Raw genomic sequence first — 13,575 nt, forward strand, 5'->3', positions numbered from 1 at the left:
TGCGGAGAGGGTCGAGATGGCCTCTCTTCCCTTCCCCGCCCCCTCCCACTTTAGGGGAGGAGGCGCAGCCGCCCAACTCAGCTCCGGAGGGAAACTCTTCCAGGCCCCCTGCCGCCGGGCGGCCCGGGGCAGGCGAGGTCGGCGCCGGCCCGAGCGAGTCCCCAGCTGCCGGCAAGAGCCCGCACCCTCCTCCTGGCCGGGCAGGAGCCGGGAGCCGCGCGCCTCGCGCTCACACCAGGAGGCCGTCCTTGCGCGGCAGCGGCCCCTCGGCGGCGCAGTCGGCTGGCTCTCCACTCTTGACCTTGACGTAGACCCGAGACTGGTCCGCTTTGCAGTCTAGAGCGGCGGCGGCGGCGCTGGAAGACATGGCCGAGTCCTCGGGGCCTTCGCAGTGAGGAGGCGCGTGCTTGAGGCTCAGGGAGCGCCTGATCTTCTGCATCGGGAACCCCAGGAAGTGGGTAACGCTGCTGCCGTGCCCTTTGGCCTTGCACCCGGGAGCCACGTCGTCCTCTCTGTGGAAAACAGCACAGCAGGCGCGCGGGTGAGCGGGCTCCTCCGCCGCGCGGCGTGGGCACTGCCTGGGCAGAGCCGGGGGCTCTTGGCAACCTCTCCTCTCCCGCGCCTCCCTCCGCCTCCCCTCGCCTCTCAACCTCAGCCTCGACCTACTCTTTTCTCTGCCTCTTCCTGGGCCAACGACCCCACAGCACTCCCGGGGGCACCATCCCCACCCTCCAGACAGGGCTTGTCCACACGTGTCCGGACAGCCCACGGTAGGCAGGCAGCCCCATCTAGGCGCCCTCCGCTCCCCTTCTGATCTTTTCGCAGGCCACCGGCTCGGATAGAGAGGGCACCTTGGAGATCCAGAAGGAGCTGCTTTCCCTGTCCTTTCCTTAACTAACCTTGACCTTGCCCTCTGTCTCTCTCTCTGTCTCTCTCTCTCTCTGTGTCTCTCTCTCTCTCTCTCTCTCTTCTCACCTGCCTCTTAATCTTCCCCCTCTTTTCCTCCATACCCAGGGCATTGCAATCATTAGCACTGCTAGTCTTGTTCTATTTTTATTTCTAGTTTGTTTCTAATATAAGTTACTAGCGCTATTATTTATATTAATTAACTCTTCTTAAGTAAGCATGTCCAAGAGTTCTCACCGGTGCAGTACAGGGGAAAAGTGAGAAAATAAATACAGGCCCTACCCTGCAGGAGCTTACAGTCTAGACAAGACAGACAGACAGGTGCAAAGACGGGAGGGAGATGGAGGGCAGGGAAGCAGAAGTGAAGACTGGACATGGGAAGGGGGAGAGAGAAAAGCCATACAACGAGTGGCCGGTCAACATGCTGAGGTCCCAGCACTCCATGGCGATGGCAGGCAGGGTTGGGGTGGGGGTCCCAGCCAGCCGGTGGCAGGCAGGGGTGAGAAGGGGCAGGGCGCCAGCCCCCGGCAGCACAGCAGCATGCATCAGATTTTACCTGATATCATTAGGCAAGTCGCAGCAGGCCTCTCTGCGGGCCTTGCCACAGTGGCAGAAGGCACCGCGGGGCCCCCTGCAGCAGCAGCGGAGGAGCCACCAGATGCCCAATATCAGGCAGCCCAGCAAGAGTAAAGAGCCCAGCACTACGCCAATGATCATTCCTATGGTCCAGCCTCCTGGGGAGAGAAATAAAGATCAGTCAGGCTTTCTGCAGCCTGGCAGATGCCTGGCTAACCAGGAGTTGCAGGGCCAGGGTGTCTGTGGGAAAGAGGATGGGGGACCCAGGGGATCTCAGGGCCCCTGGACACACAGGGAGGAATATATGGGGAGATGCAAGTTAACCCCTTATGTTTGCATGTTTCTCCCAGGGCTTCCCAGCTGCCCCTGGCAGAGCTATGCACTGATGGCAGTGGGAAGGCAGAGCCAGCTGAGGCTCCAGTATACAGCACAAGTTCCTCCAGTCCAACCCTCCCAGCCACGGGGCCTCCAGGGCCACTGCCCCTGTACCCACCTGAGACCTTCATTATCACCATACATACGGCGTAGCCTACATGGTTGGCCACTGTGCACTGATACAGCCCATTATCCTTTGGGGAGATGTTCTTCAACACCAGCTCATGATTGTGCATGCCTGAAACTGAAAGAGCATCAGAGGGCTATGGTGAGGCCGAGGGGCCTGGTCTCTGAGAGCTTCACCCCAGCCTAGACCACTGCAGGGTGGGGCATGGAAGGAGGGAAGGGTGTATGCACACACACAGGTCCACCCCACTCTCCAGGTGAGTCACCTTCTCCCTGCTGAAACAGAGAGGCAAGGAAGGGGCCCTTTCCCAGCAACAGGAGAGAAACCATGAATTCACTCTGTGACCTTAGGGGAATATGTCCCCTCCCTGAGCCTTGGTCTCCTCATTTGTACAGCGAGGACAGGGTTACACCAGAGGAAGTCTAAGGTCTCTTCCAGCTCTGATAATCTTTGACTGTGAGTACTAGGCAGCTTCTGCCTGTGCCAGCCAGAAGCTTTATACACCTCATCCATTTAATCCGTACACGCCCCTGGAAGATAGACATTATCATTCCCTTTTCATATACTGTAGAATGAAACTAAGGCACAGAGAGGTGAAGCCACTTGCCCGAATCTTGTAGCCAGTCATGGTCCAGCCAGGATTCAAGCCCAGCTCTATCTCAGACCATGCTCTTTCCAAATTAACCATACTGCTTTCAACTGGCTCTCCCCTTTTGCCTCCTCTTCCCTCAATAGCAGCTTCTGGAACAGGCTCAGAGGAGGGGTCTCCCACAGGGGTTTTATGTTTGACTTGGTGCCACTGATGAACCAGGGAAGCCCCAGCGGGACCCAGCGTCCCAATCTTCCCCTCTCCCCGGGTCCCCTCACCTTCAGTTACGATGCTGTAGGACATGTTGGAGGTGACCATAGAGTTTACGCCGTTCTGGGACTGGTAGGAACCAGCACTGTAGGCGTTGGTGAGCGTGCTGATCTTGTCCCACTGGTAGGTGAGAGGCAGGCTGCCCCCACTGACAAAGCACTTCAGCACCACATTTCTGCCAGGTACCATGTCGCCCTCAAACCAGCACGTGGGCACCAGAGGCCGTGCTGCAGAGAAGGGGGCAGTTGTGAGCCAGGGTCCAACCAAGAGGCAGAGCCAGGCTCAGGGTGGCCAAGCTGCCCTTGGCTCTGAAGTCTGGGGAAGAGGAGCTCAGAGGAGTCTGGTCATACTTAGGACAGTGATGATGACCGTCCGGGTGGCAACGGTGGTCTTCTTCACCCGGCACTCATAGGTAGCTGTGTCGGATATCTGCAGGTTCGCGAGGTTGATGGAGGCATCGTACTGGCTGGGATCTGGGGCTGCAAAGTGGGCCCTCTTCTGCAGATCGGGGAGTTCGCCATGGTTGACCCTCTTGTCCTGGTAACTAAGGAACTGTGAAGAGAAGAAAACAGAGATGGTGAGACAGGGAGAGCCAAGGAAGGCCTTGTGGTTTGGCTGTCTTGGGCAACGCACTGAACTTTTCTGAGACTCAGCTTTCTCAGCTGAAAAATGGGAACGATGATGCCTGATCCACTGACTTTTACCAGAATGTGTGAGATCAGATAAGATCAAGCACTATCTGCCTGACATCTACCTTCCAGGGGCATTTGAGGATTAAATGGGATGAGGTGTATAAAGCTGCTGGCACACAGAGCAGCTGGCTGGTACTCAAAATCAAAGACTATCATCAGATCTGGAAGTATATTGTCTGGGCCAGGACAGTGCCTCATCTTCCCTTTGGAGTGCGGTAGGAGGAAGCTGACTGACTGGCTGACTTGATTGGTGATTACAAAGCTCCTTCCTGTTCCCTCATTCTCTGAGAAGTCTTGGGGGAAGTTCAAGGCCTTGGTTTTCTTATCTGACCTGCTTTTCCCCTCAGGGTGCTGGCTGCCCAACAGGTAGATACCATGAAGTGTAGAGTAAGGGGAATCCTGTGCCCAGTACCTACCACTTTCTTCTGATGTGAGGGATCTGGGTTGACCTGCTTCCACTCGATGCCCAGCGCATTAGGACCATCGTCCTCAGGGTCCAGGATGTAGGGGCAGCCCAGTCTCACGCTGTCACCTTCCGCCACTTGCAGGACTTCCTGTTCATCCCCACTGATCCGCACAGCGGGCACCAGTGCTAGGACACAGGCAGGGCAGATAGGGTAAGGGGAGCAGGACCAGGGCTTGGGTGTTCAGCTTCAGCCCCCCTCCCTCCACCATTCCTGCCAGTGGCAACCCAGGGCTCAGTGCGGGTTCCACGAGGAGGAGGGGCTGCTCTGAGCGTGTGCATAGGTGTGTGCGTGAATTGATAGATGCATGTCTATGCAGACTTGTGTAAGAATGTCTGTATTCTATGATTGTGTAGGGTTGCATCTATACAGTTTGTATATATATATATAGCTGTTAAGAATGCTTGTATGGCAGACTTCGCTGGTGGTCCAGTGGTTAAGACTTCGCCTTTCAATGCATTGGGTTCGGGTTTGATCCCTGGTCGGGGAGCTGAGATCCCACATGCCTCGTGGCCAAGGAACCAAAACATAAAACAGAGTGATATTGTAGCAAATTCAATAAAGACTTTAAAAACTGTCCACATCAAAAAAATCTTTTAAAAAAAAGTATGCTTGTATGTTTGCATGATTGTGTATCCATGTATGGGTGTATACACATATGTCCATTGTATGTTTACGAGTGTTTGTGGCTGCTTATGTGTACTGTAGGGAGAGTCATGCACATGACCAGGTAGAGTGTCTGCTTATATATTTACATGACAGCGCATGTGTGTGTGTGTGTGTGTGTGTGTACAGGCACATGGAGCACATAGAGTTGTTAAATGCTCTGATGGAAGAGGCTCGTTGGTTAAAAGCCACCTCTGTCTGGGCCAAGTGAGGTGGTCGTGTCTAGAGGGAGGAGGATGGACACCGTGGCCCCTGGAGCACCTTTCCAGACCAAGGAGCAGAAGAATGCGTATGTCTCCGTATGTCTGTGGCTGTATGCCCGTGTGACAGTGAGTGCCTGGCTGTGTACGTGCTCTGAGTGATAGTGCGTGCCTCTGCGTGACTGTGACCGGGAGCCTAGCTGGGTCTGTGTGTGATAGTGAACGATGGTGCTGGGACCATGGCCACATGCATCTGTAGGACTGGTGAGCCTCACGTGGAGGCGTGTGGCATTGTGCGCTTTGCGTCCTTCCCCTTGCGTGATCGTGTGGCCACCCCCACGTGCTCGCTCCAGTTGGGGCCCCTCCCGCTACTGCCAGACTCAGCCGCACTGAGTCAGCCTGGGATGAAGAGCCAGGATCTGGAAGCTCAGGACTGATCTCTCCCTCCCTAACCTGAATCCCCAGGCAAGTGCTAGCCCCAACCGGTTGGACCTAAAGAGGAATATGAAGGTGGAAGTGTGCCCAGGGCCCCAACCCTGGCTGGGCTGGCAGCATGCCACCTCCCAGCCTCCTGCAATCCTCCCTGTGCCGACCCCTCACCCAGCCTGGCTCACCCTCCTCCTGTGAGAGTCAGCCAGTCCTTTGGAGCCCCAGCCCTTGGTCTCAGCAACTCATCCTGCTCTGCCCTTCTCTGGCTCTCTCCTGGGACCGCCTTCACACTTAGAGAGCATCTCACACACACAGTTGGACACTGTCACATCCAAAGAGATCAACCCATAGACACACTCTCATAAGCCTTCAACATGCAGATACCTACCTATGCAGTCCCACCTGCTCACACACACACACTGTCGGATCCATACAGACACACATCTACACACAAACACAAGTGCGTATAAATCCAGAAGACACAGCCGCTGTGCACACTTAGAGCCCCACATGTGTATTCATGCAAGACCAAACATACCTGCAGAAGCTTAGTCCGGTTCTAGAGAGCCAGCAGGAACACTTTCAACACCCTTAACAACTCAGGCATCACTGAACCTGCCCCTCGGAATCCTGGCTGGGCTGTCAGCCATGTCCTAACCCCCCTAGGCTCCAGGGTAACCCAGAGCAGGCAGGTTAGCTGCTGGGGCTCTAACGGGACCTGGTGATGCCTCCTCCAGCGCCAGGCCAAGCTAACACCAGCCCACTCCTGAGATAAGGATCCTGATGCCATCTGCCAGGTCCTGGGCTGTCACAAGGCAAACCAGGAATGAGCCAGAACTCAGCAGAGAGCAGAGGCCCCACCCTGGGGAAGGACTGTGGAAAGCAACCCACAACAAGAGAATGATCTCCATGCCCTGGGAGCCAGCCAGACAGGAAGGTAAGTATTCCGGGAAGGGGGCTTGAGAAGGAAGGACAGGCTGGAAGAGAGTGCCTCCACCCTGCACTAGGCAGAGTGTCTGCCCTTGTCCCAGGCCAGGGAGCCTCACCCTAGCCTTTCCATCTCCCTAAAAGCTTTCTCAACCTCCTGCCAAGGGTTCCAGCCTTTCTGCACCCCTCGCTCTCCTGGGGAAGTCGTCCCTGGTGTCTCACCTTCATTCCTCTTGCTGTGGCACTGAGGAAGTACCTCCAGGGAATGTGAGAGAAGAGAGAGGCTGGAGGGAGGGAAGAAGACCAGAGTGGGAGAGAGAGATGGGCGCAGAGACTTGGAGGGAAGGAAATCACAACAGGCTCGCCAGGGAAGAGGGCAGACACCTCAATAGTCGTGTCTACTATAAGCTTGTAAGTCCTTTGTGAATTTTTCATCTTCCTCCAGAGCTCCTAACCCTCCCTCTGCAGATGAGGGAGGGGAAGAAAAGGGAGGAGAGAAAAGGTGGCTCCCACAGAGGGTATTGGTGCATTATGACATTAAGACACACTATACACAGAGATGTCCCAGGTCCCCACAGCACAGTTCCTGAGTGAGCTCTGCCCGGCCAGCTCTTGCCAGACAGAGAGGGTGTTGCAGGCATCCTGCTAGAAATGCAGTCATTCACACATACTCACACTCTCACACCAAGGCTGAAAATGCTCCCCCCTTCCTGAGCTCCTCCCCCAGACCACTTTAGCCTGAACCCAGACCCCCAGGAGGGTCTCAGAGCCATTTCCAGCAATGCCCACACAGATGGGCCCTTGCTGGGACTTGCCCCATCCGAGGCAGGCAGCCATGATGTCCAATCCTGAGCCCTGCCCTCCAGACGTGCCCCAGGGAGGGGGCTCTGGGAGCTACCCTCCCCACCCTCCCAGGCGTATCGTAGAGGGGGTGGGTGCTACCCTGGAACTCTCACAGCACAGGGGCCCTGAGCAAAAGTCTCAGGCCCCGGCTCTCCCTGGCCCACTCACACTCCACCAGCCTGAGGCTCTGCCCTCTCAAGGCAAGTAGAGTTGGGGGAGAGGCCCTCCTGCTGGAAGCACAGAGACCAATGGAAAGGGAATCTTTCCCAGGCTCTTCCTCAGCCCCCAACCAGCTTTGCTGCTCACCTGCCCTTCCTACCCCACCCCCAGATCCCCCAGTAACTCAGGGCGAGCCCTATGCTCCCATTCACAACATGTGCATACATGTATGAACCCCACACGTTCACAGACACAATGAAGAACGATCCAAGAACACATGCCCCAAACCTTCAGGTGCAGGGCTTTCCTGGGGAGAGGCCCCCTTGGCAACATCCAAACCCCGGTAGCAGCAGGGCGAAGGTGAGAAGGCATCTCAGTCCACCTTCCAGGTTCCTCTGTGAGCCCTTCGCTGCCCTTTTCCTGCCCATCCAGCATCATGCAGGCCCCCCTGCCCCTCCCCAGCCCCATACCTGGGCTCAGGCACACAAGCAGAAGGTGGAATGCTCCGCGGACTCTCATGTCTCTAGGTTCAGCGTTTCCTCCGCCTGGGCTGGGATCACTGGGGCCGGTGACTATGGGGCCGGCGGTGTTGTAGGGACCAGTAGACGGAGGGGTAACTGAGGGCCCAAATGCTTCCCGGAGTGGCAGGAAGGTGCAGTGAGGGCCCGGCTGGGGAGCACCAGTGTTATTACTATGAGAGGGAGGGGCCTGGTCCCCGCCTTGGGGAGGAGTCCCAGGAGCCCTAATTAGCAGGGTGACAGAGTGGTTCATCCAGGAATGACCCAGCCCTTCCCCAAGCTCTTCCCTATGCTGACAGTGGTGCAGGATGGCCAACGGGACATGTAATTAGGCACCTGTTAAACTTCCACTTCCTCCTGGCCCCAGCCTCGGGGTGACGACAGTTGCCCAATTTTACAGTGTCCACGGAGCTCCCCTCACCACACATTTACTGCCTCCTTCCCCAGGGGAAATGGAGAAGAGGAAGGAGAAGCCAGGCTGGGGATGGAAGGGTGGTCAGGCCTTGAAGGGCTCACACTGACCCCAGGACACTGATGTCTGACACGCCCACCCAGCACAGGCTCTAGCATTCCAAACTGCAGTCCCCTCCTCCTATCCCTGACCCTCCAGACCCCCTCCCACCCAGGTCAAAGTCTGTGGGAAAGGGCACCAGGGAAGGGGTCACTGGGGCTGGAGGGGAGGTCCCGGCAGATGAAAGGGCCCCAAGACTTCAAAGGGAGTCAGGCCTCCTGAGCTGAAAGAAGGAGGGAAGGGGTGTGTAAGGGAACAGGGTCTTCCCCTGGCTTCCCCCTCTGGAGCTGTACCTGATGTGAGGTCACCCCCAGGTTCAGGGGATCCCTGGGAGCTGTGGGTGTTACAGGGGATCCAGACCCCCATCTCCCACACAGATCTAAAACCAGTTCAGTGAGGCCTGAGAGGAGAGGGACCAGGGTGTGTGGAGTGAGTGAGGTGAGTGGACAGGTGGGTGAGGGGCTGCTAGGGAAAATAGTGCCAGGAGGGCCAGGAAAGGGGTGTGCCTGAGTGCCTGTATACCCCCTCACCAGGATGTGTCCTTGCATCTTTGTTGAGGAGCTCCAAGCCCCTCTACGTGCCCCTCTTTTAGGGATCGCTTGGTGCCCTGGCTTCTATGCACAGGAAGGGAAATCAAGGACCTCATAACCTGGACTGGCATCAGGTAACTAAACATCACAGTTCTGGGCAGGTTGGAGCTGGGGTGGGGAGGTCTTGCTGGGTAGAGGGAGAAGATGGAGGGCTAGCCCTTGCTCATTGGTCCAGGGGGTCCCAGAACAGGCCTTGGACCTCCCCTTGATTCCAGGACTGCCCCATAAACAGTGGTAGGGGTCTGGTCATGAGTTGCTTTGTTCAACAGCTCAGCCCTCTCAAAGGAATCAAGGGCCTGCCCCAGTCGCTGACAGATGCACAAGAAGAGTGGGGGGAAAGAGTTTTGGAGAGAGTTATGGGGCTCAGGATGCTGCCAGGGCCCACCCCCTGGGAAAAAATAAGACAGAACAATAAAGAGGCACAAGGACTCCATGCATCTCTGCATTCCAGCCCCCCAGCTGCACTCCCAACAATAACAGGGTGCTCTGGGACCCACAAAATGTACACAGTGAATATCCTTATTTCCTTACTTATTTTGAGGATTATGGGGTTGTCCTGTGCACTCTGGAGAGAAGGGATCATTATCCCCACTTCACAGATAGGGAAACAGAAGCCTGGAGATACACGAGGATTCAGCACAGGTGATGCTGCTGGGACTAAGTGGGGGGTATGAAGGCGTCCTGACTCTCAATCCAGAGTGGACCAAGAAAAGGGCATGGTGACCCTATGTGTTACCAGACCCACCCATGGGGAAAGTCAGTGATGGATGGAGGGGTGAACACGTGGGACCAGGAAGAGGGAGTCTGAAAAGAGAGCAGTAAGTTCATGGTTCCATTAGTCTGAAGTATAAGGCTGGAGTTTAACTGGGTTCTGGATTTTAGCTGATGTTAGAGTTGGAGTGAAGGCTGGAGCTGGGATTAAGGTTGGGGTTAGTTAGGTGGAATGATGAATGAGGTTGAGGTCAGATTTGAGTTTGGGATGAGAGTTAACACTGAGATTAAACCTAGAACAACAGCTATAACTGAGGCTAGGGTTTATGGCTGGGATTCATGTTACGATAAGGAACAAGTGTTTTAGCTTCATTTAGAGCTTTTCCTGGGAATACAGTTAGAGCTAAATTAAAGGCTGGGGAGATTGATTTAGGATTGGATTTATAACTGTGTTAGACTTTAGTTTGGGATTGAGTTAGAATAGGCTGTGGTTAGGGTTAGAACCTGGGTGAAAGTTATATGGACAGAGGATTCATGGGGATCAAAAATTAGGTTTTATTTATGATATAGAAAGACCTTAGCCTCCATTCACTAAATCTAAGTTTGGTTAGAATTTTCATCCCTTTGCTCTCGGAGAATACCAATGGCACATGTTGATCGGGGTCCCAAGATTTTGGCAAGAGTTCCAGATACACATAAGCCCATCTCATGGGGTATGAAGCAACTGAATCCCACAACAAATGTAACCTCTGAAATTCTGTTCCACGACCTAAGCTCACCACCTGGTCAAGTTCCCAGAAGGGCATTTGGGGAGGGGTTGCAGGAACGTACAGCAATGAGTGGAGCTCTGACACCAAATTGAACTGGAAGATGGGGTCCATCAGAGGCAGTTTTACTAGGGAGGAGGGGAGTCCTGGTTTGGGAGTCTAGGAGACGGGAGTTGGGAAAGACTGAGGGCCTAGATGCTCTCGGAAGAACAGCCACTTTTTTTTTTTTTTTTTTTTTTTTTTTTTTTTTTTTTTTTTTGCGGTACGCGGGCCTCTCACTGTTGTGGCCTCTCCCGTTGCGGAGCACAGGCTCCGGATGCGCAGGCTCAGCAGCCATGGCTCACGGGCCCAACCGCTCTGCGGCACGTGGGATCTTCCCGGACTGGGGCACGAACCCGCGTCACCTGCATCGGCAGGCGGACTCTCAACCACTGCGCCACCAGGGAAGCCCAGAACAGCCACTTTTGAGGGCTCCATACAGGGGCCCCTCAAAGCCTCAAAAGGCAGGGCACATTGTTGCTCTCCTTTGACCCACCTAGGTCTAATTGCCACCTCCTTGCAACCTGGGGCCCATTAAAGAAATTGTCAGCATTCCTGCCCTGTGCCCTGAGCCCTGCAAGGGTTTTGAGGGGGCAGTGTTGGAGTGAGGGCACTGGGGCATCAGCTCAGTTTTCATAGCATAAGTCCAGCCCACGGCCCCTCCCCTGGGACCAGCCCACAGCTCACATTACTCTGTGGGCTTCATCCTCAGTGGATGAAGAGGGCCCATTCCTGGGAGGCCACCGCCCCCAACTCCTCCCTCTCTTCTTCCCCACCAGTCTCAGCCCCAAACATCCCATTGTCCCATCCACTTCCTTTTCAGGTCCCGTAAAGGTCTGGACAGATCTCGGAGACTATTGGGATTCCCTCTGTGCCCCCAGGAAGAAAGAGATTGGGAGAGGCAGTGGTTAGAAAAGGAGCAGAGAAACACATGTGCCATCCAAATGGCCCAACCAGAGGCTGAGAGAGAGACAGGAGGCAGAGGGCCCAGGCTACAATCAGGGTCCCAGCACACCAATTTCCAAAAGGGCACCTTGCTTTTTCCTGAGTAATCCATAGCTCCCCAGGGGCAGAATGGCCCTTCTCTTCTGCATACCCCCCCCAAGATTGGGCTGTATTAGCTTCTGTTCTAAGGCAGAAGCAGAAACACAAAGACAGAAGCTTGGAAAGGAGTGGGAAGAGGTGAGACAAGGACCCAGAGAAGCCCAGAGATTGCTTCTGAGAGGAGGTACAGCCCAACCCCAGAACATCGCGGAGAGGGACAGGCCAAGGATGTGGCCCATCTACTCTTCCTCCAAAGTGCCCTTCACAGCAACTCTGCACAACGCCTGTAGGCTCTCCCCTCACCTGCCTGGACCTACCCCCAACCCCTCTCCCCAGGCCTCCCAGGCTCAGGTTCAAGCTCCCCATTTCCCCTCCAGGGCCCCGGGTCTGCAGCTTGACCCTTTCTAAGCCCTCACACACAGAATCAGCAGGCTCCTGAGCCCCTCTCCCAAGTCCCCCTGTAGACCCAGGCTCACCCCTGCAACATCCATGGAGTGAGAAGCAGCCCTTGGAGTGGCCATGTAGAGAAAACCTCAGAGGAAATGGTCTGGGAGCAGGAAGGCCATGGGATAAAAAACGCCATGCTTAGAGAGGATGGACAGAGGCACAGGGCACACACAGTCACAGAGAAGTCAGGGAGCCCCAGCAGCTGCTGCCCTTCCACCAGCTCTCAGTGAAGGTTTGGGGTTGGAGGGCCCGCAGGTGAGGCCCTGGCTTGGACGACAAGAGTGGTGGAGCTTAGAGGTGGTACAGGTGGTGTGATGGGAGAAATTACGTTGAGACAACGAAGGGTTACAGTTAGTTTTAGAGAGAAAGATAAGATCCATGTGTGGGGTTCAGTTTCAGGAACGGGATTGGGGTTTAAGGACTGAGCTCCAGATCAAGGCTAGTGGACAAGAGCTTCTGACACGTGAGACCCAGAGATTCCCTGGGTCTTGGCTCAGGCTTCCCAAGCCACAGTGATTCCTGCTGGTCCACTTCAGAAGAAGGAGGACCCTAGGAGGGAGCCTGGATATGCCCAGCTCTCTCCCAGCGGGTGATGATATCCTGGAGCTGACCCAGACTCATAGGATCAAACAGCCCTGAAATGGTCCCCATCCCTAAAAGGAGTGGCCTAACCTACTTTATCAGCAAAGCGTCTTAGCAAAGGGAGGCTGATTAAATGTCATAAACTGAACTGTTATCAAGGGAACAGTGGAAGAAAGAAGAATTTGCTTGTAAAGAGTATGTGAATTCCTGATGACAAACCTGAAGAAGAATTAAGATACCCTGAAGATAAAAGATATTGCACCTGGCTGAGATCAACCATATCCTTCATTCATTCAACAAACCAGCGGGGCCTTGTGCTAGGCCCTGGGGAAGCAGCGGTTAACAAAACTCTATCTTCTAGAGTGCCCAGTCTGGAGGGGGAGACAGACGAGGGAAGGGGCACCAACCCCTCGTCACAGGCTGCTGAGCTATGGTGATATTTGGCAAGACCCCCTGGCCTGGTGGAAATGACCTTTAAATGGCTATCTGAAGGATAACTAAGGATGTGTCGGGCAGGACTGAGAGTGGAGAGAGGTGGCCCGAAGAGTATCTCAGTCCTTGAAAAATAAACCAGGGCCCTGCCAGACACGGCAGAGAAGAGAGTGAAGTCAGGATAGACAGCTGATGGGTATTTTTGGACTGAGGAGGGAAGATCCTTGAGAACTGAACCTCTGGGACCTCCTGAGTGCTCACTGGGGTCAGAGCCAGACCCTCAGGATAAACTAGGCAGCTAAGATTGATCATCCCGAACCGTGTATGTTTGGATGTGGAGAGAAGGACCTTGTGATGGATTAATCCACGTGTCCAATGGGACTTTGACCTTTGAATTTATAGAAATAAAATTTGCCTTGGGGCTTCGCTGGTGGCGCGGTGGTTGAGAGTCCGCCTGCCGATGCAGGGGACACAGGTTCGTGCCCCGGTCCGGGAGGATCCCTCATGCCGCGGAGCGGCTGGGCCCGTGAGCCATGGCCGCTGAGCCTGCGTGTCCGGAGCCTGTGCTCCTCAACGTGAGAGGCCACAACAGTGAGAGGCCCGCATACCGCAAAAAAAAAAAAAAAAAATTTGCCTTGCATTCTGCCATCTGGATCCCCCAACGCATATCCACAGAAGGGAGCTGTGGTCCCCCTTGGCCCCTGGGGCAGC

At 55.1% G+C, this 13,575-nt stretch overlaps 1 protein-coding gene across 1 annotated transcript; it reads right to left on the reverse strand.

Annotated features, from left to right (window-relative positions):
• Positions 1-229: 229 nt before the first annotated feature.
• On the reverse strand, positions 230-7,742 carry VSIG8 (V-set and immunoglobulin domain containing 8). The gene is made up of 7 exons (XM_060088316.1): positions 7,694-7,742; positions 3,952-4,127; positions 3,194-3,395; positions 2,852-3,070; positions 1,976-2,095; positions 1,463-1,640; positions 230-512 (listed from the first exon to the last, which is right to left on the reverse strand). Exons 1-7 carry the CDS (start codon positions 7,740-7,742, stop codon positions 230-232), a joined length of 1,227 nt encoding a protein of 408 aa, XP_059944299.1.
• Between the last annotated feature and the right edge of the window lie 5,833 nt (positions 7,743-13,575).

This window comes from Mesoplodon densirostris, chromosome 2, assembly GCF_025265405.1.
Source record: "Mesoplodon densirostris isolate mMesDen1 chromosome 2, mMesDen1 primary haplotype, whole genome shotgun sequence".
In the NCBI taxonomy this organism is placed as follows: domain Eukaryota; kingdom Metazoa; phylum Chordata; class Mammalia; order Artiodactyla; family Ziphiidae; genus Mesoplodon; species Mesoplodon densirostris.